Source organism: Eublepharis macularius, chromosome 12 (genome assembly GCF_028583425.1).
Source record: "Eublepharis macularius isolate TG4126 chromosome 12, MPM_Emac_v1.0, whole genome shotgun sequence".
Taxonomy (NCBI): domain Eukaryota; kingdom Metazoa; phylum Chordata; class Lepidosauria; order Squamata; family Eublepharidae; genus Eublepharis; species Eublepharis macularius.
Genome location: NC_072801.1, coordinates 41,994,924 through 42,022,774, shown reverse-complemented (window position 1 = coordinate 42,022,774; position 27,851 = coordinate 41,994,924). Strand labels below are relative to the sequence as shown.

The 27,851-nt window shown below is 44.6% G+C and overlaps 1 protein-coding gene across 1 annotated transcript; it reads left to right on the top strand.

Annotated features, from left to right (window-relative positions):
• SOCS7 (suppressor of cytokine signaling 7) lies at positions 1-27,851 on the top strand. Its single transcript, XM_054993703.1, has 10 exons — positions 1-1,199; positions 9,865-9,929; positions 15,410-15,514; positions 17,145-17,249; positions 19,009-19,139; positions 21,612-21,780; positions 22,035-22,163; positions 23,406-23,541; positions 24,583-24,740; positions 27,442-27,851. Exons 1-9 carry the CDS (start codon positions 112-114, stop codon positions 24,701-24,703), a joined length of 2,049 nt encoding a protein of 682 aa, XP_054849678.1. The 5' UTR covers positions 1-111; the 3' UTR covers positions 24,704-24,740; positions 27,442-27,851.

Genomic DNA, 27,851 nt, shown 5'->3' with positions numbered 1-27,851 from the left:
CAAGCCAGCCAGGGTGGAAGGAAAAAGCCTACAGCCTCGGGCGGCCGATCTGGAGCAGGGGCCGGCCTCCCCATCCAGATTGCTTGGCGAGGCCGACTGGGCTTTTGCTCCATGCAATGCGCCGCCTCCCTTAGCGCGATGCAGCGGGCCGGAGGAGGAGGAGCGGCGGCGGCAGCAGCGGCAGCGGAGCCTGGAGGAGGAGGCGGAGGCGAGGCGGTTGCAGCAGCGGCGGCCTCGTACCGGGTGCTGAGCCGCTTGCTGGGCTACGGTGGGGCTGAGTCCCCCGCGGTGGGCTTGGCGCTTGGAGGAGCCGTTGTGGAAACGGCTGCCACTGGTGCAGCCGGTGACCGGGGAAGGACTAGCGGGCTGCGGGGCTCGCAGCTTCTGGTCTTCCGCCCCGGAGAAGCTGGAGAGTCTTCGGGGGGTACCCCGACTGCCTGTCTGCCACCGCCGCCTCCACCTCCGCCACCGTCGGAGCTGCTGTGCGCCAGGCACCGGTGCGCTCTCCTGGATGCGCCGAAAGGCGATCCTGGAGGGGGCCGATGCTGGAGTGGAGCGGCTGGCGGTCTCCTTTTCCCCCCGGGAGCCGGCCTGGAGCTGCAGCTGGCCGCCTTGGGGCTGCATCAGGCGCCCTCGACGGCCCCCGCAGGGTCGGGCAAGTCTCCCGGCGACTGCCCATGCCTGAGCCTCCTGCCTGCGCCGCCTCTGGTCCCGCCGCCCGCTCTGCCCTTGTTGCCCCCAGGGGAGGAGACCAGCGACGCCCTGCTAGTGCTAGAAGCCCTCGGCCCCGACGAGGAGGACGAAGAGGAAGAGGCAGGACAGGCTGAGTCCTCCAGCCAAGCCGGCACTGGGGGCAGCCGCTTCCAGCCACCCGCTCCAGCAGCCCCAGTGTTGTCGTCGTCGTCTTCTGCTGCTCCTCCTCCGGCTGGCCCGGTGCCCCCCACCGCCGCCGGGGCCAACCGCCCCAGCTCCAACGCCCCCTCCAGGAAAGGCTCGTTCAAGATTCGCCTGAGCCGCCTCTTCCGCACTAAAAGCTGCAGTGGACCGTCCTGCAACGGCGCGGCCAGCTCGGGCGCACGTAGGGCTGGGGACAAGGAGTTCCTGCAAGCCGCTGCTTCCCCAGCCAATGCCTCCTCAGGCACGGCCGGGAGTCTGCCTGACGTGTCCCAGCCTGGGGGTCGGGAGCAAGACTCGGGCAGGTAGGGCCAAGAGGGTCTGTCGGGGAAGCCTGGTGGGAGGGGGCTCACGGGTGAGTGCTGGCCTTCTTTGAGGGCTTGGTGGGAAAGAGTGAGAAGTGGCGTTTCTAGGTTGGGCAGGGACCTGAGAAAGATGGTTTATGATTCAAGGGATGGTTCTTTGATGAGGGAAGGAGTGCAGGGGTTGTATTTTCTTGGGCATGTACTCAAAGCGGGGGTGGGGGTGGGGCAGAGAATTGTTTGTCCCGAACCCTGCTGGCTTCCAACCTGGATCTTCCGCCCACTTTCTGAAGCTTTTCCATTTCAGCAAGTTTTGCCCTTGGGCCTCCAAGCTTTTGTACTGGGGCAGCAGAAGCTGTTATCTCTGTTGGCCCCCCAAAGTAGGTAGTAATGGTTGTCCTAGCAAAATCCCAAACTAAAAACCGTTTAATACCTTTTATTGCAGCCAGCCTAAAGAACATAACACACATTGGGTTGGATCCAGCCAGCTCTGTTACTTGGTCTTGCCCAATCCTCCTCCTTACTACAGCTCCCATTCCATGTGATTTTTGTACATACAGGTCCCATGATCTGCCTGCACAGTCTTTTTTGGGTAGCTGAAAGGGGACCCTTCCTTTCTTTTTAACTGGTAGAAAAGCTCACAGTACAAGCTTTCAGTTCTGTAGAAAAGTTCAGCATGCCCAGAAGAGTTCTGCAGAATATAAAGCTTGCACAATGTGTTGTTATTTTGATTGGTTTTAGTAAAAGAGATTATGTTTTGATATTGATCTGTTATTTCATACTATGGAGGTCCGGGGATCTCTGGCATTGTTGGAAGGCTGGGAAGAGTTCGGTTGACCTAACTTTCTGTAGTCTGTGAAAAGTGACTGACAATGTGATCCTAAGCATGCTTACTCAGAAGTGAGTACTGTGGAGCTCAATGGGATGTATGTCTGAGTAAACATGGTTAGGATTGTAGCCTCAGCCTTCTAGGATTCTGATGGGAACCCTACAGGATTCTGTATTTAGGGTTTGAAGAGTCTTCACTACAAATTAGATTATCTGATGTTGAATCCATGTTGGGTTGATTAGAAGCTATGAGGCTCTGAATAATTCTCTGTTAAGGGTTAGAGTGCCAAATGGCAAAAAGGAGATTCTCTGGTGCTTGTGGCCTCCACTGTTGTGATTGGAAGGTAAATTCAACATACATGCCAGTGACACCTTGTCTGATCTGACTCAGGATTTCATAGCTTCTCTGATGATTGTGAGTCTCATGTTGTGACAAGACCATACACATAATGAAGGACTTAATTTTTTTGGAATGAAATTTCGAGGCAAGATCTGCTTTGGGAACTGGAAGTTCAGCCTGTGCCTTTGTTCAGCCATTACCTTCTCAAGGCACAGGTGCATGTGACACTGATGCTCTACAGGAGTGAGGGGTCAGTTAAAAGAGTCCACTGGTGGAGATTAATGGATCCCACCAGTTTTCCGAGGGCTAGAATGTTAAGATTCCAATTGCTGTGCTGTTGAGACTGTGGTGGAAGCCTGGAATGAAGAGTTCCTGGAAGCTATCGACAAGGTTGTGCTTCCTCTCCCTTGTTGACCTTTCCCACCCTCAAAGTGGAATATGGAGCCTCAGGGTTTGCTGTAGAGCTCATTGGAAGACCTATGAAGCGGAGGTGTCAGTGGCAAAGAAATCTTACTTTGCTGCTACTGTTGTATCAGCTAATTCTCATCCAGTTTACTTGCTTTAAAGTATTTCAGCACTTGTTGACTCTGAAGTCTGTTGTTAAATTCCCAGAAACTGATTTATTAGTTTTGACTCTTTTGCAAAGATTTTTCCTGAGAAAAATCTCTCAAATATGTTCTGATTTCAGATGTTGGGTATAATATAGATGAGACACTAGTAAACCCTGGTACACTGTCCAATCCATTCGTGGATCACTTAGATCTGGTTATCACAGTGGATGCCAACAGGATCATGGGACCTGTGAAGGCCACTACTAGCGCTTTGGATCCTTGCCCATCCTAGTTACTGAAAGCATGTAAGGATCACATCAGCAAGTCCCAAATATTTGTTTTAAATCAATCACTTAGTCAGGGCACCTTTCCTCGCACTGTAACACAGGTGGGTGAATTGGCTACTTTAAAAAAAATGCTAGAAGAGATTGATGTGTCTAGTTTTCACCTGCTCTCTAAATTGCCTCTCTGGGGCAAGGTGATAAAGTGGAAGCAGAATAAGTCTTCCTGGGTAACTCGTCTACCCTAGACCTCTTTCAGTATTGTTTAAGGGTGGGCTTTGGGATTGAGATAAGGCTGGTGGCCTTAATTGATCTCTTGTCGGTGGGGAAGGGCTGTGCCTCTCTGTTGCTCTTATGAGCTTTATCAGCAGGCTTTGATGCTATGGATTAGGCCATCTTACTGAGATGTTTTGAGGTAGAAGGAAGGGTTAAGGTATGTGCTTTGGATTGGTTTAAATAATTTCTTAGAGGTAGGAACTCAGGGTGTTGCTATTGGAGACCGGTTGTCATTGATGTGTAACCTGCCTTGTGGGGGTTCCTCAATGCTCAGTCCCCTACTCTGTGCAATTCAATCTCTACATAAAGCCTTTAGGAGAAATCATTTGCAGTTTGGGGGTAGGTTGTCATCAGTATGCTGACAACTGGCTCTATATCTCTTCACCCAAATTGCTTGGTGGCACTGTAAAGGTTCCGAAACTGCCTGACTGCTGACGTTAAGTGGCTAAAGGGGAACGAGTTGAAATTGAATCATTACAAGGTGGAGGTAATGCTGGTTGGGGAGGATGAGGTCTTGAAGGACTCTGCATTCCACTTTTGATGGGGGACAGCTAGTGCTCACTAGTTCAGTTAAAATGTCGGGGTTACAAAGGATCCAGCTCCATTGCTGGAGAAGCAAGCGAATGCAGCTGCCAAAAAAGGCATTCTTTTGTTTGCCACTTAGCTTGCAAGAAGACTGGCCAACCTTGATTTGGCTGATCTGGCCGTGTAGATCTGTGCAGTGGTAATCTTGAGGCCAGATTAGTGTAATGTGCTTGTTTGGATTGGACCGTATTTATTTATTATCAGTTATAGTCCGCCTTTCTCACTGAGACTCAAGGCGGATTACACAGTATGAGATTAGTACAATCCGTATCAAGGACATTTCCAAACAGTATCAAGGACATTTCCATAAACAATGCCATAGGGTAAATAGACACAGGTTTTAAAAGACATAGTGTTAGCAAGAATCCAGTACAAAGTAGAAGAAAATACTGAAACAGAACATAATCACTTCTAGGATTGACAGTAGACAACATAAAGCAAACATAAAGCACAGGTAGTACATATTTAAAGCAACAGATAATATTCAAGGCAACATAGTGGTGAAGTCTATGGTCCTTAATTCATTAGCGAAGCATCTGAGATCCCATCCCTACAATACAACCTTCCCATTTTGAGTAAAAAAACCTTTTTGAATAATTCAGTTTTTCTCATTTGCAGAAAGTCAGGAGAGTGGGGGCTCTCCTAACCTCAGGCAGGTTGTTCCACAAGGTAGGGGCCACCACAGAGAAAGCCCAGGTACGGGCTGCTATTGACTTCGCCCATGTGCAGCCTGGCACCTGCAGGAGACCCTGTTCAGATGATTTAGAAACCCCAGTTGTTGCAGAACATTGCAGCCTGGCTGCTATCTGGTGCAAAGCGGATGGTGTATGTCGTACATTCTGCAGGCACTCCAGTGGTTCAGTTCAGGGGTCTGGTTCTGTCTCACAAAGCCCCTTAAAGGCCTTGGACCCACACACCTGCAGGACTGCCTCTCCTCTTACGCCTCACCACAGCTTTGCTCATCTGAGCGAAACCTTCTGAAGGTGCCACTCCTGCAAACGGATACGATCAGCAACGGTCCGTTCTCACACGTTCTCTGGGTGGCTCCCACCTTGTGGAATGGCTTCCCTGAGCTAATGAGGAATGCTTTGACACTTAAATTATTTTGCAGAATGTGCAAAATAAATGTTCAAGAAGACATTTTTACAAAGGGATTAGAACAGCACAGGAGGTCATTTCTATAAGCAGGATAGTGCTGTAGTCTATTGCAGTGTTTATTGTATGCATAATTTCCCTTCTTGCTACAATGTCCTTTACATTTGTAGCTCCCGTTCTTCATTAGGGAATGTCATGCCTTAGGCAGTTTTTGTTGCTTTTGACAGTTTTTTATTTACACGTTTTCCAGTTCTGTAATCCTAGTCGTACTGCATTGTTGATTACAAGCTCTAGCTGTCTGTTTGAATTGCTTTTCATATTTTGTAATCCACCTTGAATCTCAGCGAGAAAGGTGCCTGTAAATGAAGATAAACAGAATAATGGGATTAATGTGGGTGTTTTTTCTTAGGAGTTGCAAGAAGAGGGCATTATATTAATTTGCAAACCCCCATAGTATTAAGTATAAATTCCCTAGCATGCAGAAAATAATAGTTTTGGGATCATATTGGATTCTTCATGTTGTTGCAGAATTGGCTATTTTTATCTAATACTACTGTTCTAGTCCACAATCAAGGTGGATTACAAAAATGAAAAAACTACAGTCGAACCATTAATAACATTTTGGCAAACATTTAAAACTATAAAAGTGCATCTGTTATAAAAATTCCCTCCTGAACAGCTCCATTTTGCCCATTTTATGAAATGATAGTGTGGGAGCTTTCCTGACCTATTTAGGGAGGCCGTTTCACCATGCAGGGGCCACTACAGAGATTGTTCAGGTATGGGCAGCTATTGGTCTAAAGACCCTGCTCAGATCGAAGGGGGAGGGACCCTGCAGATATGTCGGTTCCAGGCCATGAAGGACTTTATAGGTGGTAGCTAGCACTTTTGATGGTGCTTATAGTCCAAAACTCTTGGTGGTTGATTCTTTGCATTTTTAGAGCGCTCTTTTAAGTTCTCGAGGCTAGACAGTGAATTTTCTGACCAAGTGGGGATTTGAAGTGACTCCTCTGCCTAGTATAATGGAGTTCATTAATAGCTGGCAGTTAGTGCTTTTTAAGTCTTCCTTCTTGAAGCGGGACTGTAGCTCAGTGGTAGAGTGCTTGCTTGTGCAAAAGGTCATGGATTCAGCTGGCCAGAGACATGAGGAGCCCTGCTGGATCAGACCAGAAGTCCATCTAGTCCAGCATGCTGTTTCACACAGTGGCCAGTGGGCATAGATGCCAAGGCCCTCACCTGATGTTTCTTCCTAGCACTTCTTCCTTTCAGTGGTTGATTGCCTCTGAATGTGGAAGTTTCCTTAACTCAGCATGGCTGGTAGCCTTGGAGAGCCACTTCCAATTAGAACTGGACTAGAGGAACTCTTGGTCTAAGGCTGTGGTATGTATCAGATCTTCATACTAAAATCTTACTGCTTTCAGTAGCCCAGTATGGGGTACTGTGGGAGGATTATCTGTTCTGTGCCATCGTAATGAGAGATCCATTTTATTTATCTACAAGATTTGTATGCCACTTCTCCAGATCTGCTTGAGGCAACTCACAACTACAACATCGAGACTAGACTACTGTAATGCATTTTACGTTGGTCTCCTCTCAAACTCTACTCAGACTGCAGTTGGCACAGAACACCATGGTAGGGTTCCCAGGTCCCTATACCTCACTTGCAGGAGTGGGGAGGACCCGATACTTACCTTTGGAAGTCTCCTCTTGTGCATGCTTTGTGCATGCGCGCTCCCAGAGAGGAGTGATGACATCACTTCCGGGAAGTGATGTCACCATGCCAACCACGGGCATGCTCCCACATTTTGCATGGGGCTAATTCTGGCCTGTTTGGGGCCAAAATTGGCCCCAGCAATGCGTGGGAGCATCCCTGCAGCTGGTGCAATGACGTCACTTCAGGAAGTGATGACACGCCCTGCTGGGAACACGTCTAGGCCGTGCTTTCCTGGGTTGCCAGAAATCGATGGGCAGCCAGGCAAACCCGTAGGAGATTGCCTGCTACTGGCAGGCAACTGATTAACCTACACCACGGCTTGGCTATTATTGGGAGCTAGAAGGAGCATACCTATTAGTGCGGTTCTGCAGTCGCTCCATTGGTTGTCCATCAGTTACCAGGCTAGCCATCACATACAAAGCCCTTGGTCTTTCGTATCTGCAGTACTGCCTCTCCCCTTATCTTCTTCCATGACTGCTCTACTCATCTGGGCCTCTGCAGGTACAATCTTGCCAATGGTCAAAATCAACAACTGCCTGTACACATGCTCCCTCTCTCTTGGCTTTCTAGAAATGATGCAAAATTGAATAATTTCAGAGGGCTTTTCTACACAGGTTTAGAAAGATGTTTCTTGGGTGAAGGCTTAAACATAGATGTTTAGAAAGTTTCTTGGGTAGAGGCTTATGGACTATGGTCCATACTACTGTTCATAGCTTGTTCTGCCAGTTGTTGATTTTATTTATTTTAATAAAAATCAAATCACAATCAAGGCACTTTAGCAACTGCAGATAAAATACTATAAAAGGAAAGTATACCATTGTCCCACCTGATTCACAGCAACCCCTCCATGGGATTTTCAAGGCAAGAGATGAGCAGAGGTGGTTTGACATTGCCTTGCTCTGCGTAGCAGCTCTCCTCTTCGGTGGTCTTCCGTCCAAGTTTCATCAGTGACCAATCGTGCTTAGCTTCCAAGATCTGATGAGGTTTTTCGCTACTCAACTAATCTTTTTATTTTCATTCTCCTGCATTTGCCTACCTCACAAGGGAGGTTGAGGTTGTTTGGATAAAATGGGGGTGGTGGAAAGGACCATGTAGCATAAGCTGCTAGGAGGAAGAGTGAGATATAAATTAAATGAAAGCAATATGAATGAGAAAGCTTTGAGCTAGCATCCCTGGGAGAGTTGTGGGAGGAAAGAGCATCTGTGCCTTTGAGGCTGAGTTGGAGACTTTACACAGAATATCTCGTTGGATGACACAGACCTGTCCTATTTCTCCCCTTTATATCTTGCAAGGATGGGCTGCTTCAGGTTAGGAGAGAATTTTGCCTCCCCATATCAAATGCCTTGTTGCTCTCTGCTGGCTCCCTGTCCTTCCACACATGCTGAAGCACTGAAACAGTGAGGCAGGAATATACAGTGGAAGAGGGTATTCGTCTATGGTTTTTGGCTTGTTCTCCTCCCATCTCTTGGAGCTTGGCTTGTTTCTCCTAGCTCTTCTGGTTTGCTGACCATGGTGGTGGCCTTGTCACATGACTTCCTGGCCCCGTGCTTGCAGCTCGGTGGGTCCCGCGCTTTGTGGGTACCTAAGGCGAATGATTGAAAGCTGCTGCTGTCAGGTCCATCTGATCTCTGACTACGTTGTATAGGTTAATGGGACCGAGTAGGAGTTGATGAGTGCAATTGTATGCCACAGTAAATGGCAATACAGATACATTCCCCAAACTATCAGCTAATCTGACATAGGTAGGCTTTAAAATTGCTTGGAGACAGTTTTAGTGGCTTGGGTTAGTATTTTGTGTTGAAGGCAAGCAGATTTGTAAGTATTTATCTGGGCTAATAACTCTTGTAAGCTTGTGTACAGTGATGGATATGTAAGAACTCCTTGCTACTAACTTGTAGAATTGCTTGTCCCTGAAGGTGAACAAAGCCTACCCACCATACAAAGTAAAGATTTCATTGTGGCGTGGGTGACCCAATATCATTTTGGATACTGTAGATTCTTGTAGTATCTAACTTAATTGTCTCCATGAGTGCTGGCAACTTATTCTGTTTTTAGCTTTATTTAAGCTTGAATATTGGAATTTTGATAAACATTTCTGATGGCTGAGGCAAATTTTCCTGGTTTAAAGCTGAAGGCTGAAAAAGCTTACATTTCAAGCGTACAAGAAATCCCCTCTGTTGAGCATGTTTTGGGAGTTTTTGAGGGAACTCAATTAGTAGTTGTTGATATATTTTAAATATATCTACTCTGGCTGTCGGTATTTGAGGCAGCTCACATTAAGGTAAAACAAAATATTTTCATCCCCTCTCCCAAAAGCCTGCATTCATTTGGTCATCAATGGGCAATTTAAAACTGAAATTGATTATAAAAGAGAAAGTCTAAGGCCCGTTGGTGGACCCACCACTTCAGACAGCAGGGGGGTGTATCATCATTTTGAATGAGTATTCCACTAAAAACTGTATCAAGGTGTGTTTTTCTGTGCTGAGCCTGCTCCAGTCTGTGCTTCCTCCAACTTTTCTATTTTGTAGGGAGTGTGTGTTGCTTCTAAATGAAAGAGAAAATTGAATCCCCCTCTCCGCCAACTGAATTGGTACAGTCCATTCTGTTACTATCTTCTGCCTTCTGTGTAGGCCTGATTTATACATGTGAGAGAATGAGGGGGGGGGGAATGGACTGTACCACTTAAGACTGCAGGCAGTGGGGCTTCATCTGTGAGCATGCACTAATCCATGCAGATAAATGGTTACCATCAGCCACTATCCCCACTTAAATTGACCCTAAGGTTGATGGGTAATCTAGGTGTGTTTGAGGTGTATGGGACATGGCCTTCCAGAGGTAAGGAAGCTTCTGGCATTCACTTAAATTGACCCTAAGGTTGATGGGTAATCTAGGTGTGTTTGAGGTGTATGGGACATGGCCTTCCAGAGGTAAGGAAGCTTCTGGCTTTCTCTTACTTATGGGCCCCTTCTCTCCCTCTTTTTTGTTGTTGTTGTTGCAGAAAACCAAGATTGATGCGAACACAAAGTGCCTTTTCTCCTGTTGTTTTTGGACCCCTCTTCACGGGTGAGTATCAAGCCCTTCTCCCCACCCCAAAACTCTTAATGGTTTTATGGATGGATGTGAGTGGTATGTTGTTGTTCAAGTCTTAAATTTTATTTCATGCTGTTGTTGTGTAACAAATAATTTATATAAGATGTTTGTGGGCGAGCAGGCTTTTTGGGAATTTTTTTTTTATTTAGACTGTTAATGTTGGGAGACTGATATGCAGTGCTGGTTGTAAGGGGAGTTTCTTTCCTATGCATGCATTTGCTTGGTCTTGAAAATGAGCAAAATCCAACCACTTTGAGAGAGGTGAGCTATAAATGAAGTTAATAATTGATAATAATAAGCAAAACTCTATTGGCTCATCAGAACCCTTGTAGAATACCAGTTCTTCTTGAATGTTCTTAAAAGCCTAGATGACTGGGCTAGAAGAATCTATAACTAACTTTGGAGTGCTTCTGAGCATCATTTATTTCCTTTTTTAAAATGGCATTAAGGGATATTTTGGTACTCTGTCAGTGCAGACCCAAGCGGCATTACACCCTTCTTAAATTCTAAGCAGAGTTACACCCTTCTAAATCTAATGCACTTAGAATTGCACTGTATATGTTCCAAAGTATTGTATAAAAACACATGTGCGTGCATGGAATGCTCCTCTCCCATACTGAGGAGTATATAGGTGGTGTAGGAATATAAACTTTTCCATGCCATATTTGGGGGAAGGGAGATAAGAGGGCATTCAGTGCAAAGTACAAAGTTACGATGAGGCTGTTGGCTCCACAAGGGCCTCTGCTGACTTAATCTTCCTGGGAGGATGAGTGTGGGTTTAATTTTATTAAAAAGTTCATTGATTACGCAGATAGATACCCTATAGGATTGTACATTCCCTTAGCTAAGTTGCTTCAGTGCCATTTTGGATGTTGTGTGCTTGATGGACATATAAAGCTGATGGGCATGTTAAAAAGGATGATAAACATTAAAAAATGGAGGGAAGGAGAATGATGTAAACTGCTTTTGGTCCTCATTGGGAAGAAATGTTTAGGTGGGTAGCTGTGTTGGTCTACAGTAGAACAGCAGGATTTTAGTCCAGCAGTACCTTAGAGACCAACACATTTTTCAGGGTTTTGAGAGTCAGAGCTCCCTTCTTCAGAGAGTAAATGGAGTTTTAAAAAAAGCTGCTGTCCTAATGACTCTGGTAGCTGTTCCCTAGACTCTTAAGGCAGAAACCTGAAATCCTTTAAGTGAAATGTCAAGAACTAAATCTGGGATCTTTGTACCTACCACAGAATGGCAGACCCATGTTGCTCTTGGATTTGGTGCTTAATTGTGGCGCAAAGTGGTAAGCTGCAGTACTGCAGCCCAAGCTCTGCTCACGACCTGAGTTCGATCCTGGCGGAAGATGGGTTCAGGTAGCTGGCTCAAGGTTGACTCAGCCTTCCATCCTTCTGAGGTCGGTAAAATGAGTACCCAGTTTCCTGGGGGTAAAGTGTAGATGACTGGGGAAGGCAATGGCAAACCACCCCATAGCAAAAGTCTGCCAAGAAAACGTCGTGATGTGACGTCCCCCCATGGGTCAGTAATGACTTGGTGCTTGCACAGGGGACCACCGTTACCTTCTATGTTAAAGAAAAATCCTATCTACAAGCTATGCCCAACTACCTTTTTGGCTGTTTGTCATGAGTGACCACAGCTATGACAGACATCAAAATCTATCTGGAATCATCTGCATGTGCTGGAGGAAATGGGAGGGAGTTGTGCCCTGCTCCATCCTAACTGGGATTTGACAGGCAGGCAATGAAGCAAGAGTAGAGAAGGAAAGGACTTGGGGATGGGGGTGGAACATAGAAAAGATCTTATATGTAGCTTTTTTCACCCCTAAGGATTTTTTTAGAAACATTTTAATGCACAATGTGTTCTAAGAATGCTATAGATGAGAATGTTTATGTGTGGCAAATGGTACAACTTTATATGCTAACTAGCTATGAATGATGCATTATTTGTTCTTAAAACCGTAAGAGTTTAGGTCTGATAAGAAAAGAAACATTGGAAGGGGAATTGAAATCTACAAACTGCTGTTCCCCCCTCCATTCAGTGACTTCAAAATTTTACATGTGTAAGCAAGTTTCAGGCGGGTAGCCCTGTTGGTCTGCAGTAGAACAGGAAGATTTGAGTCCAATAACACCTTAAGGGCCAACAAGATTTTCCAGATGTGTCCGGCAGTGCTGTCCTCCTGTCTACCCCCTCACCAGCTCTGCAGTAGCAGGCATAGTCCTCAAGTTCTGCAGAGCCACCTTTGTCAGTACCTCTGCTGCAGGTGCCTCAGCAGAGCCCCAGGCCACCTTCACCATTAGGACAGCAGCAACCAGCGCTCAGGCACAACCCTGGGGAACAGTCTGCAGCCTCCCAGCTGACTCGCCTTTCTCCTGCAGTTGCCCAGGCAGCTCAACCTCTGCCAGGCCCACAAGAGATTGCTCGCAGTATGAGCCGGGCAGGCGTGGACCCCAAGCTGCCAAGGATACCACTGGAGAAGCTCTAGAAGCAGCCAGGGCGAGCCAGGCCGAGAACAGAACAAACACCTGCCCTGGGCCGAGCTGGAGTGAGTGGAGCCAGGAGACTGCAGAGTCTACCTAGCCCTCTGATTGGATAGGTGGGGAGAAGGGCCACTCAGGGAGGCTGGGTGAGGACTGGGAGAAGATCTAGGGAGGTGGGGCAAGCGGGATCCTTTAAAGTCAGGTTCCTGTGAAGGCTGAGGGGGAATTGCAGGGAGAGGCAGCAGGAGCATGCTGTCACTCTCAGGGCCAAAGAAGGGACACGGTGGTGCAGCCCCCTTTCCTGTCCATCTGAGGCCAGAGGACACCTGCCTGGGGAGCTGGCAGGATGGCATACAGTCAGGTGGGAGCGCTGTTGAGGGAAGAGCCTCACAGGATATAAGTTCTGAGAGTCTCACAGCTGCCTTCTTCAGGTATCTGAAAAAAGAAAACTTTGACACTTGAATACTTATACCCTGAAAAATCCTATTGGTCGTTAAAGTGTCACTGGACATGAATCCTGCATGTCTAAGCAAGAGGCTAATGTGACTCCCCTCCCCCCAAAGATTTTTCCTCATACCAGAGGAAATGTCTCTGTGTCCTGCTTGGTTCCATGCGAGGGTATCCTTTCAGACTACCTCCCCTACCATAAAAAAGTTATTGGTGATGTACAGGGAAATAATTCTGCGTTATTGAATGCTAGTGGCAACATAGCAACTATATTTGTGGACTCAAGTTCTGCTATTTACTCAAAAGACATTGGAGACAGACTGCAGTTAGGTAAAGAGGGAAAGGTGCTCTGCGTGTTCTCAGAGACACTCTTCACTTATTCATATAAGGGCTTGGCTTTTTGTATTGGAAACAAATTCTAGTGGCTGTGCCCTGAGAGCATTTAAAACGGTGGGCTTGTTAGAATGGTGTGTTATGGATTGTTAGGAATACAGCATGCCATACCATAGGAGTTGCATGCAGATAACTCCCAGTAACTGTGCTGTCCAAAGCAGAGTTGCACCTTTTAAACCAGTTGCCTTTAGTGGACTTGGTAGGGTATAACTCTGCTCAGGGTTGCACTGTTATTGGAACTAGCTTCCTTTTCAAAGGGACCAAAGGTTGCAGGCTGCCACCCTTTGTTTCACTCTCCACGTGACTGTGTATTGGCTGTGTTTTGCCAATACTCTGGGAATCTAAATCGGGTTATGCCCCCTAGTTAATTTTCACAGCCAAGTTTCCGATACATATACAGCCAAGCCCCATGGTGGTGATGGTGGGGGCGTGTGAAGATAGCAGCAGCTACACTCCATGGAAAGAGGAGCAGCTAGAGAGTCTTTTTTTCCTACACTTTATTATGCTGCCCTTCACTGTGGATCTTCTCTCATCCCTGCAATATAATCTCTCTGCCTATTATACTGTCTAGAGGAAGTGTTAGAAGCAACAACCCACATTTCCATCCCTTTATTTTCCTTGAAGCAATTCTGTGTTGTTTCCATGTGTTTTGATAAACTTAGCTTTTTGGTTAAGTAAAGCACTGTATATTCTGATGCTGCGGGGAGGGAAGATTCTACCTAATTTTCTCATTCCTTCATCCTTTTGGCCAGGTAATAGATGGGGAGAGGAGTGTGACCCTTTTAGGAGACTTCTGTTAGGAGATTTTTGTACCTCGTGTTTTATGTGAAGCTGGATTTGTTGCACTGGAACTTGCCATTTGGTTTAATTGTAAATTGCTTCAACCACAGGAAGCTGTGGGATATAAATGATCCCTTTTTAAAAGTAGAATGAACGGTGACCATCAGTTTTGATTTAGTTAGCGATTGAAAGCTGGTTTACGTGCCACCCTGGTTACATCTCACAACCAAAACAACCATTTCTTCCAGTTAATGCATAAAAGCCCCACTACTGCACTGTGGTGGCATTTGAAATGCAAGAGCAGATTTCATCTTTAAAAGATCTAGAGAGTGGGGCTTCTTCACAGAAGCATGGGATCCAGGCATGATAAAAGGGTGCCTGGCTGTTGACTCTCCTCCCTTTGACCTTGCTGTTGGTAATCCCAGTAGTAAAACAGAGAACAAGACACCTATCAATATCGGTTACAGAATGGGAATCAGGACTCTCGCTTCTTTGTTGTCCTGAGGCCAGTTTCGGACATTTCAGTGCTGTTCTTACTCTAAAAACACTGCTTCAGCATGTCTGGGCATTTTTATTATTTACTATATTTACACTCCACCTTTCTAGCTGAGACACAAGTTGGATTACAGGATATAAAACAATATAATCAAACAGATAAGGTGAACAATGCAATAGGAGTAGAATTACAGAATTAGAGAATGATGCGAACAACAAGCTAAGGCAAAGGTGTACTGTAAATCAGGGGTCTCTAACCTTTTTGAGTCTGTGGAGACCTTTGGAATTTTGACATAAAGAGTTGGGTGCAACTACAAAATGGCTGCCACAAGAGGCGGAGCCAGCCACAAAATGGCTGCTGTGGGGTGGCAGAGCCATACAAACATAAGAATCCCAAGTGCAGTGGGAGAAGAGGGGTAATTTTAAAAATACATTGGGAAAGAGGCGAGAGATAATAAAACTGCGGTAGTGCCTACAACTGAAACGACATTGTTTTAATCTGTGCAGCCAGTCAGAAGCCCTGATGGGTAAGAGCTGTGCCCACTTTCTAAAAACACTTGGTGGGCATCAGGAAAGGTATTGGCAGGCACCACTTTGGGGATCCCTGCTATAAATAATAAAGATAGATGACTAGGTATAAAACAGTGCCTCAGGCTTCTCCTCTGTGATATGTAGTCATTCCGTGATGGGGGAAATGGCCCATTGGACAGAAAAAAGATGTTACATGATCCTAGGACTGCCCTCAGCACATAAGTTTGGGGTGGGGGGGCAGGTGAAGTCCTGGAATAATGAGGTCCTTGCAGTCCTCTGGAACGATACCTGTTCTGAGGTCTTTGTTTCTCTGCACCCTTTCAGGTGAGACAGTGTCGCTGGTGGATGTGGACATCTCTCAGCGTGGTCTGACTTCTCCGCATCCGCCCACACCGCCGCCACCTCCACGGCGAAGCCTCAGCCTTTTGGGTACTGCCTGCTTGCTTTGTCCGCCAAATTTTATCCTGGGAATCAACTCCAGAGAAACCCCTGAACATCTCTTGCACACGTGTGCACTCCTCCTCCCTCTCTCTTTTTTGGTCTGCTGCTTTGTGGTGATCCGCTTTATTTCCGTGTGTCATTTTTTCAACACCCCCTCCCCCCGACAAACCTCTGAGAAGTAGAAACCTTTTCTGTCTTGGGTGCTGTGGATGCTTCTCCTCCTGCCTCCTCCCTTCTGTGCCCCTCCACCATCTGTTTCTTGCAACCTGAACTCAGAGCCAAGAAGTAAAATTCTAGTCTGCACAAGCTATGCAAATGGCATGTTTGTGATGACACAATTCTACTACTCATGAGTAAGGAGTTATGTAAGATTCCAAAGCCTCTTTCCTTTAACCCTTGGCTGTCTTGCTTTGGTTTTTGGACACCTGGCAGTCTGGCTAGAAGCTTACCAGGAGACCTGGACACTTTCCTTTTAAACAGAAAAACACACAAATGACAGCTTGTGACCTAACCTGATGTATACACATTTGGAAGCAAACTTGTATATAAACATCTGAAAGTGCCTCTGACAGACTGTTGGTTCATCTAGCTTCTGTTGGGTAGGATCCAATTAGCTTTATGGCTTGTGAAAAAAAGAGGAGGAGTCCTTTTTGACCCCCCCCCCTAGGCTGGGGGTCATGGGGCATGCATGGTCAGAGTCCACATGGAACGGGATCCCCATTGAGGAGGAGACTTGGGCAAGATGGAGTGAAAAACGGTGTGGGGAATCCCATTCCATTGTTACAACATTCCACTAGGTGTGACCATCTTTGGTGCATCTTATTTACTACTGATTCAACTTTGACCAGGTTTAACTTGAAACACAGTTGCATTGAGCATTGATTGGATCTGGCAAAGGGGTTGGACAGCTTGAAATAGATTTAGGTTTCACCTCTCTTCTGGGAATTCCTGTACACTCTAGTTTTTCTGGAATTTGTTTTAGTACTGTGTATGTGTGTCTTTCTAAACTGGAGATGTCAGGGGCTGGGAAAAATGGTATCAGGTGGCAGGTATTAGAGCTGCTGCCTCAGAGCAGACCATGCTGAATTGGATCACTGCCCTTCAGCCCTTAACGTCAGGAATCTCAGGTGGGTTGTACATCCACTTGTCCACTTGTTGAACTGTGAGAACCTACAGATCAGCTTCTTCTTTTTTTTGGAGGGGGGTACTTTTTGGAAGGAGCTGGTGCCAGTACACCTGCATAGAAAGTGAGGGCATGACGTCTGCTCACCTTTGAGTGTAAATGCTGAGAGGAGCAGCAAGATAACTAGGCAAGGTCTTTCAGCAATGGAAAGGTTTCTGTAACCAAAGCAGGTTGACAGGCTCCTCTTGCCGTCAAGTGACAATAATCTCTTATGGCTTCCTGCCTCTAGCTTGAAGTTCAGCAGGTCCAAAGCAGTTGTTTAGGAATACAGATTGCATCTGGAAGGGTTGGAGAGGACAGAACTATATGAACCAGTAGTCTGACTCTGGATAAGGCAGCTTTAGGGGTCCAAAAACATACAACCTAGTGCCAGCTTGCTTCTTGCTCTTGTGACTTTCCCTCTTTCTGAACCTCTCCATTGTTGTTTTCTTCTAGACGATATCAGTGGGACACTTCCTACGTCTGTCTTGGTGGGTCCGATGGGGTCGTCGTCCCTCCAGTCCTTCCCTCTTCCGCCACCACCTCCGCCGCACGCCCCTGGTCAGTTGAGCTTTGACCCTCAAGGCTTCCCAAACTTCTGCTATGAATCTGACCCATAGCTGACCTTTTCTTTAACTGTTGAGTTGTTGGGGGTTCAAAGTGGAGTGCATGAACCTGAACTGATTTGAAACAAAAACCAATAGAAGTTTCACAGTGGCTTCTGTACACTCCACTTCCTCCTTTATTTCGTGATCACGCTTGGCTTCTCATGCAATGTGCTCTTTTTTTAGAGACATATATGCATTGGAAGTTCCAGTGAGATGTGCATGGAATTTATTGTCTCCAGCCCCAAACCCTTACAAGGTCCCTCACAAGTCACACCTGTCCTTCTCCCATAGAAGTTACTGGTTCTTGACTTTTATGAGGTGCATTTATGGAACTGCAATTTTTCATGTGAGAATACAAACTGGGGATAATGTGTACAATCCAGACTTGGCCACTCTGATTTGTTTTTAAACCAGAGTTGCTGTTGTAGGAAACAATTAAATGGTTTCTTCCCCCCTTAAAATACATATTTTTCATCTCTTGTTTTTTTTCCTTTGTAACTGCCCTGATTTAACTGAACTCTATTCATGCACAGAAACAAATTCCGTGGAAATTATAAACCAGCATGCAGTGCTCCTCCAGCCGTTGGGCAAATTGAACTAGCAGTCTCTTCCAACTTGCTTTGATTTTATTTACTTCTGGGTTCTGTTAGCCCTCTCCACCTCAGTTTCTGCTTCTCTGCTGCTTTTCCTTTCCCCTGATATAAGTCAGCACCACTCCCTATCCTTTGAGATCCGGTACTGTGGCTTTGCTCCATGTCCTGTTCCTCTCCTGCTTTCGCCCTGCCCAAATTTATTGAGTTGTTATCTATGTGGGTACAGGGGAGGAATGTGTTTTGGGGTGACATCCCCACCTTTGGGGATTCAAACTTGGGTCTTACAGATCTCATTATGACCCTCTAACCGCTATGCCACACTGGCTGAGAAACCAAAGAGTGCCACAGCTAGGATCTCAATAGTCAAGACTCAGGAGCTGGGTTTTTGCACTCTCCACAACCATTTGTCTTTTTCCAGGATTCTTGTTCACCCCTCCATACATCCCCATTCTACCTCTCCTCCAACCAACAGCTCTTACTTTTCTACCTTCTTTTGCCCCCTACCGCTTGCTGTTAGCAAGTAAGAGAATTTTGAGAAATTCCATAAACTGCATGTAAAACAACATGCAGAATTTATTCTGAGTTGTTGGAATGAAGCTTTCTTTCTGCTTAATTTACAAAATCATGTTTTTCTGAATACCTGGGGCGTATCTTCTCCATCTCTCTCCCCCGCTCCCATATGCAGAGTACCGATCTCTACCTTTTCATTGGGAAGCTGTCATGTGATTGGGTGGCCTGTCAGTTTATTAGTGAAGAAAAATTAATACATTATCCAAAATGCTTCCCAAGTGTCCTTTTGGAGAAGGAAGTGAGAGCCGAGTGGCACAAAGTTGTGTAGGGAGAAAGGGGAGAAGGTGAGAGAGGACTGAAGCTCCATAGAAGAAGATTAGGAAGGCAGGAGCTTGGAATATTGTAGTATCTGGAATAGCTGCAGTTGAAGAGCATCTGGAATCCCAAGTCTGTGGTTTGCATTGCAGGATCTTCTTTCTTTATCTGTAACTCTTAAAGCTTATTTTGGAACAAAGAAAGTGAACGCTACATGCTTGTTGATTCCCCCCACACACACTTGTTCCCTGCAGGATCTTGTCTCTCTTACGTCTGTTCTTTTTGCTCCTGCAGATGCATTTCCCCGGATCATCCCAATCCGAGCGCCTGAAGCCGTACACAGCCAACCTGCACAGCACCTTCAGTGCCCGCTCTATCGGCCTGACTCAAGCAGTTTTGCAGCTAGCTTACGGGAACTGGAAAAAGTAAGGGTCTCTCTTTTTTTAAAAAAAATTGTTCAATAGAGGTGCTTCTACTGATGGTTTGACAAGATAGGTGCTCATTACATGCTGTAATCCTCATGCTGGGAGAAAAGGGTGCCTACATGTGGAGATAATAGAGAGCAGGGGGGTTGCACAGTGCTTTTTGTGGTTTGTGAAGCCTTCTGGCTGTGCAGGATCCCTTCTTAGGCTGAAGGTTATAAATAGATAGGAAAATAAGAGTGAAAATCACATCTGAATGGTGTCATTTTTTAACATGAGAATTTTTAGACTTCTTTATCTTAGTGTTGATTTTTATGACTTATGCTTCTTCTTTTAATTCATTGTGTTTGTAATGGCCTTTGGCTACACAGATGCTTTTGTACCTTTGTATAAACCATGATATTAGTTTGCAATGGAATATTAGCAGGGTGGATTTGATTTAAATCGAATTGATTTAAATCATGATTTAAATCACAATTTAAATTGCTAGTCAATAAGACTAGATTCAAATCATAGAATCATAGGGTTGGAAGGGGCCATACAGACCATCTAGCCCAACCCCCTGCCCAGTGCAGGATCAGCCTAAAGCATCTCTGACAAGTATTCATCCAGCCTCTTCTTGAAAACTGCCAGTGAGGGGGAGCTCACCACCTCCCTAGGCAGCTGATTCCACTTTTGAACTACTCTGATCGTGAAAAAGTTTTTCCTAATATCGAGCCGGTACCTTTGTGCATGTAATTTAAGCCCATTGCTTCGGGTCCTACCCTCTGCTGCCAACTGGAACAGCTCCTTGCCCTCCTCCAAATGACAGCCTTTCAAATATTTGAAGAGAGCAATCATGTCCCCCCTCAACCTCCTCTTCTCCAAACTAAACATTCCCAAGGCCCTCAGCCTTTCCTTGTAGGGCTCAGTCTCCAGACCCCTGATCATCCTCGTCGCTCTCCTCTGCACCCTCTCGATTTTGGCCACATCCTTTTTGAAGTGGTTTTCTACATAATCATGGTTTTCTACATAAAGACTCCTCATACTTAGCTTCTTGTGCAGATCTATACTACTCCCAACAATCTATTCATTGAATTTTTCGAAACTTAGCACTTAAGAGGTTAAAGGGGTTGGTTCTGTGTACAAAGATTTGCAAAGAAACAATGGGATTAAGATCCTTTTCTCAACTGTGTATGTTTATTTTATAACCTTTTTGCTGTGAAGCAGAGACATGATCTCTGCAGACACAAATTCACAGTTTTGAGAACTGTAAAAACCAAGCATCTGTGATACCTTCTGGAACGAAAAATTGCCCAATAATCATACAGAAACCTCTGGAAGAGCGTAACATTGTGAATGGATTAATGGCATTTGTTTACTAAAAAATTTAAACATTGCATAAGTATACAGCCTCATACTACATAATTAAAACTAATCCTTATTTCATGATGATAACCTTTGAACTATAATGTATCTTAAATAGAAAACTATATTTAGATAGATTTTTCCTCAAAAATATTTTATTAAAAAATCTTATAATGGAGAATGTATATCTGTTTTAGATAGAGGAATTTAATAGAAGTAAGGGAAAAGGGACAAAGGGTGGGAAAGCTGTTGGAAGTCAACAAAAGGGGGGGAAAGGGAGGGGGTTAGAAATGAAAAATTTGGGGAAAATTGAATGTAATGTAAAAATAACGGATTCTAACCCAATAAAAATTTTTCCAAAAAAAAAAATATTTTATTAAAAAATCCAATTTAAATTTTTAAAAAACTGATTTTTTTTTAAAAAATTGATTTTTATCCACCCTGAATATTAGTTTACAAGTAAGCTAATATTAGTTTGCAATTAAAAGGAGATTAGTGGGAAGAAGAGTGGGGAGGCTGCTAAGTAAGCTGTCATGAGTCTTGGTTAGCCACAGAACGTTACTCTGAAGAATAAAGGTGTCCTCTTTAGATGCTTTAAATGAAAATACATGGGTATGTGTTGAGGGCTTTGGCAGCTGCTTTGTCACCTGCTACTGAACTGGCCTAGTTGTGGAAGGATTGGTAGATCAGCAGGGGGCTCCTTGCCTATTGCTGCAGATCAAGGGAGGTTCGTTGACTACATCATAACTTCCTGAAAGTGTGTGGAATGTGTTTTAAAAATATAAACTTGCAGTGCACTCCTGTGCTGAGTTATTCTGTTCTAAGCCCATGGATCTTAATGGGCTTAGACTGGAGTAACTCTGCATAGGATTGCTCTGTTGGTTGCCCACATTATGTCTGAGTACTTAAGTGGGCTTTGAGAAGGTAGACCTTCCCTCTGGCAAGATTGGTGAATAGGTTTTGGGGGAGAAAACTATGTTCTTAAAATTAGTACAGCTGTTCATTCTAGCATTTTATGATATCCTGCGGCAGTGAGTTCCACTGGACAACTGTCCATTTTACGAAAAGGCTGGTTCACATTTGATTGTCTTTTGAATAAAATTGCTCCCTTTTCTTAAAAAAACACAGTGTGGTTGGTACTGGGGACCTATGAACTGGGAGGATGCTGAAATGAAGCTCAAAGGGAAACCCGATGGCTCTTTCCTGGTTCGTGACAGCTCTGATCCTCGATACATTCTGAGCCTCAGCTTTCGATCGCAGGGTATTACCCATCATACCAGGATGGAGCACTACAGAGGTGAGTCTGATGGACTGGAGGGAGGGGTACAGTCATTCTCTTGGGAAGCTGAGAGTGAGTGAGTTGCCTGCTAAGTGTATGATGGAGATGGGACTCAAACCCAGATTTCCCATGTCAGGAGTCCATGCTGAATGTCATGTTTTTGCAAGTCCTTGCTACAAATGTGTATTAAAAGCATGATTTCTGTCCCCCCCCTCCCCTCAATCTTCATTCTTTTATGAAACCAAATCTCTGTGCTTGGCTTGTCATGGAAGGAACCTTCAGTCTTTGGTGCCACCCCAAGTTCGAGGACCGCTGCCAGTCCGTGGTGGAGTTCATCAAGCGGGCCATCATGCACTCCAAGAATGGGAAATTTCTGTACTTCTTGCGGTCCCGGGTTCCAGGTGTGTGCACACATTCTAGTACTTTATTATTCTTTGATGGAGGCGTAGTTTAAGGCACCTTGAAACTTAGAAGAAAGGTGGGACATAAATACTTCCAAAAAAATAAATAAGCAGATAACTTTTGTCAACTGACAAGGTCTCTAAATATATATGAATCTGCTCGTGGCCATGCCAGACTACTGTTTTTTCTAATATTATTACCAGATGTTTGGCAGTACCTCCTGCCCTCTTTCTCATTCTTGGTAACCCTAAAGGTTTAAACCTTGGGGGCTGAACCCTGGGATCTTCAGTGCATTGCTCCCCGAACTGTTCATATAAAGGGTTGACTATCAGTAGTGAAAGCTAACTAGTATGAAAAGGTTGCACTTCTAAGGTCCCATGACCTCTTATGGTGGGTACAGAATATGGGGCAAGGAGTTAGATTGTTGTTGTACTGGGGAAGCAGGTCAGTGGACCACTCAGAAATTCAAGATGATGATCTTTCTACCCCACCCCTGGGCTTTACAGGGATCTTGGATTCCTAATGCACTGTATATGTACAAGATTTTTTACTCCGCCTTTCGGCCCTCATAGGGTTGCCAAAGTGGCTAACAAATTAAAATTGCATCTTAAAAACCATTAAAATCAATACACAAATATATCATTAAAACAATTGAAAACCAGAGCTTAACTCGAACACAAGTTATGTGCTAATAGCTCCCATCTTACCCCTTTCAGTTGCTGCTGTTCTATCATCTTTTATTTCATCCTGCATTATACTTGATGTTTGTCCTAGTCTAGTGTTGGTTGGAAGTGTCTCTCTGGGTCTGATTTCTCTCGACTGAACCTTGTTTTACGCCAGTCTCTCTTTATAACATCCTCCCTTATTCTCACCCCCACTCCTGGGATTCAACCAAGCCTGTGCATGTACACTTCTGTGCATCTGAGGAAGTGATCTTTTGCCAGAGCTCATGCTGAAATAAACCATTAGGCATTAAGGAGCAACCCAACTCCTCTATATCTTTGGGCAGAGGTTGCACTTGTAACATGGAGATGAATGGGATCAATACTCTTCCTGTGGCCATTGGAGGGAAAAGAGGGGAAGAGGCTTTTTAAAAAAAAAATGGCTAATTCAGACAGTGGTTGAGGAGGTTTATTTTACTTCATTTATACCCTTTTTTTCTTCCCAGTTGGGATCCAAAACAGCTTATACTGTGCTGCTGTTGCAATTTCTTCTTTATTCACTTTTTTTTAAATTTACAGGTCTCCCTCCAACTCCTGTCCAGCTTCTGTATCCCGTCTCTAGGTTCAGCAATGTTAAGTCTCTACAGCATCTCTGTCGTTTCCGGATTAGGCAGCTAGTTCGCATCGACCACATTCCAGAACTCCCGCTCCCGAAGTAGGTCCCATTGTTTTATCCATTGTTTGTCAGCAGGTGGCACTGTTGCTTTCTTCAGACTCCCTTCCAATGCTCCCTGTTACTTATGTACAGCCAGTTCCTGGTATTCTATCAAAGCCAGGCATAACTGAACCACTCAGATGAAAGGGGACTAAATGTTCCTGGAGATTTTGGAGTCTCCAGGAGCATGTTCAGTGCCCTACCTTAACGGTGCACCTCTTTCGTTTCTGCTGTATAAAGGAATTAATTTTGCTTCCATAGGGAATGGTGGTAATCTGGTTTGAGGACACGATTGCAGGAGGGATGATACCAGTCATCTGTTCTCTGATAGAGTGATGCAGCACAGGGATGCCATGGGGGGCATAATGGGTCTTCCTGTATAGAGCATAGTGAGAATCACTGCATTATATGTCAGATGTCCTTGCACGCATAAGTTCTCTTAACATATGCTTAGGCTGTGCTTAATACATGCTTTGATGACTACCTCTGCATTTGCAGCAGCAGTGGAATATTCGTGAGAACGTTTCCTTTGCATTTTCCTTGGTTGTTCCTTTGTAGCTGCCATTTTCCCTGCTATGCCACCAGAGTGTTGGTGGTTATATTGCCACACATAACGCTATAGTGAAACAGGAACACCTTCTCCCTATATATATATATTCAAAAAGATTTCTGGTGTCATGGCAAGAAGATGGCAGCTGTGGTGCAGAGGTGATAGTAAAATAGTAAAATGGTGTGAATGGGAGGTTGGAAAGTGTCCATCATTTTTATCCAGACAGCCTGGACTGTGCTGTTTCTTGAAACAGCTTTGGAAAAGAACAGGACAAAGCAGGAAAGAAAGCAGCCAGTGGACAATAGGAGGACCCCATTGTGCAGATTCTCTGAAAAACACCACATCACCCTTGTTTGGCAGCCAAAGCAGAGCAAAGTATCTGTGTAGGTGCAGCATTGTTTCGCTAGGATCTGCCACTAGTCTTTGTGAAGCAACTTCCATTTTACCTGGTCACGCCTTAAAAAACCCTCTTGGCTTTTCCATCTGTCCAGGCCTCTGATCTCATACATCCGCAAGTTCTACTACTATGACCCCCAGGAGGAGGTGTATCTCTCGCTGAAGGAGGCTCAGCTCGTTTCCAAACAGAAGCAAGAAATGGAGTCTTCGACGTAGCGAGGGGCCCCTACCCTCCTTGCTGCTGGCACCAATGGTAACTGCCATTATTTCATGTACATGACAACTGCCGCTGTTGTCTGGAACTCCCCCTGTTAATTACTGCTTCTATTTTGCTCTTTAGGAAGTTCTAGAAGAAGCCTTCTCAAAGCTATTTTATTTTAAGGGTACTCGCATGCTCTATAGTCATTCTTTTCATATTTCAGATCTCTAGAAGATAAATATTTGGACAGGAGTGTGGCAGGTGGGAGCTAAACATCTGAATTCTAGAGCAGTATGCATGTAAATATATGCACTTGTACATGGAATCTTCACCACATGTCCCGAATGTGTTCTGAGTTGTGCTTGTTCTCTTGAGAAGTACAACTGTGTCTGTTTTGAGCTTGGGTGAAAAGAAAAGGGAAATATTATCGCCAAGTAGCACTCCTGGAATTTAAAAAACTGTTCAAAGCTAGGGGTGGTTCCACGTTTGTCAAATGTAGTGCAGTTACCATCATTTGTGCATGCACCAATAACGGAAGTTCCAGGCAACATAAGCAGATTTGCCCCTTCCCATCATAGTCTCCCCCCACCTTTTTTTTGTTTTTTGTTTTGCTTTTGTGTGGATTAGAAGCCCAGTCTCTGCAGGGTGTAGACAGTCTTTGTTATTCTTTTATCATGTTCTCAGGATGACATGTTTTGGGATGCCAGAAAATAGTTTCAGGTATCAGCCTCCAAACTGCTTGCTGTGGTTACCATTTTTTAAAATTTCTGTTTATTCAGACAGACTAATTAAAAGGCACAAACATGGGGCATATGTTTACATGGCATTATAAGAAGCATATACATTAAAAGTGTAGGAATGTGTTCTCTTTGAGCTACATGGAAAGCTCCTAAGCTTTTTTTTAAAAAAAATTTATATATACATACATAAGTTGTACAATTTGATGTCCTTAGGTACAAAAAGATCGTTTGTGAAATTATTTTATGCTAAGTTCTATTATTCCTTCCCCCTTCCCATTTTACTATGTAGTCTGAGCCCCTGGAACCATTTTCACATAATGATCTGGGCAGCAGTCTCCCAACTCCAGACATCAGCCTCAGAAAGTATAGACTGTGGTGCTTTTACATGGACACGATGGGTATAAACACAAACAGTGGACTTTGACCCTCTCAGTCTTGCCAGCATCCCGCTAGAATCAAAATACTGACCACCACTGCACTGTCATACCCTTATTTTGATCAAGTCATCTCACTTTCTCCTTTCAATTAGTTCTTAACTCAATCTTAGTTATAGGGTATATATATATATTTAATTTTTTTTTTAAAAAAGTGACTAACATGATAGCCTAAAAAGTAACTTTCCCTAGATTTCCCATCCTATTTTATGTGCAGAAAAAAGTTGAAAGAAGTAGGAGTTATGTGTAGTTTTATTTAAGTATGACCATTCACAGGGGTGAGGAGGGGAATCTCCTCTGCACTAGATAGGTCAGAGTCACTGGGACCCATAACTATGTGTTAACACAATAAAACAAACATTAAAATGATGTGGTTTCTTGCAAATATTTATAATGTTGGAGATCTGCACAACACCTGATTAAGAGGGAAGAAAGGGTTTTTTAAAAAAAGAAACACAAACAATAAGGCACTCTCTTGGTTTGTCCTGAAGAGGCATCCTAACTAATTAGTGCTTAGAATAAAAACTGTATACAATTTTTATAGTATAAAACAAAGATAAAAACGTATAAAAGACATTAAAGTCCAGATTTTCTTCCCATAAAACAGATTTTAAAAGACTTCAAATTATACCAGTTTGCTATCTGATCAAACATAACTTTAACTTAATTCCAAGATGTTTTCCAAGAGAAGTGCAAAACTGGCCATTTTTGGACAGACTCCTCCCAGCAGGGGCAATGTGTAGAGGCCCAGCTTGACTGTCCACAGCATGGAGATGTTAGTCCATGATGTTGAGGTGAGATGGCGAAATCTCTCCTGGAACTTGGGCCTCTGGTGAGTACCTGGCCAATAAATCACATTTCCTAGTACAGAACAACAATTAAAGCATGGCCTTTCACGGAATGGGGTATATATTCGAACGTTCAGGCCCTTCCTTCCTTCAGGTTACCATTTTAAAAATATTTTTGAGTATTGCTGATGAATTGCTCCCACTATTGGATGATGATCTTGTATGATGTTCGGGGTGTGTGTATGTGGGGGGGGGGGTGGTCCAAGGAGGTTTTGGATCACCTTAAGAAAGACTAGAAAATTTGGCAGAGTTGTCACATTCAGTAGTGCTCTTCATCTCTTATGGGCAGGGACGTGGCAGAGAGTCTTGACAGTGGTATGCCAGTGTTGGTGAAGAAGAAAGGAAGGCAATTGATCATTGCACACATGTGCACACTTGAAAATATGAGAGGTGAAGGATTTAAGTGGCATCGTATCTACCATCATGTGGCTGTTTTGTTCAAATTCTGGATGCAGCTAATGATTGATCAACAACAGCTTGCTTATGAAGAAGAGCCCCAGCGTGGAATCCCCATGTGTTTAAAAATATGTCTGTAAATGCAAACTGAGCGGATACTGGTTTGCAAACCTTTCAGGCTTCAAAATTCTGCATTCAGGGCCAGGCTTCACATATGCACCTCTAGAAACATGCACAGCTTTACTTCTGTCTCCATAGCATTGCTGAAAAGAAGTGATGCAATTATTTGTATTCAGTGTCCTAAATGCCTCTTGTTTTGTGTGCTTTTGCTCCCCAGAACTAGGAACTCGGTCTCCGATATCCTGTAGCGATGGAAGCCGTACTGCACAACAGTCCTGGCGTTTTGCTTTCTGGCTGCCTTTCTTGGCCTCCAGAGAGAGAGAGCGAGTCCGGGGCTCAAACACAGCTGTGCACAGAAGAATGGGAGCCGTGAGACCTCCCCTGCTCCCCTCATTGGGTTCCATAAGGATGATGGAATCTGACAAAACAGGATTACAACGCTCCTGCAAGGATGGAGAACATCAAATATTTTTCGTGTTAAATTTCTATTTTTCGGTGCTTCTTCCCCCTCCCCCTTCCCTTTCTCGCCCGGCATGGGAATAGTGAGCCAATTTAAAAATTTTGTTTCCTTGTTGGTATTTTGAAGGGTGGGGGTGGGGGCCAACAGACTCTGAGACTTTAAAACTG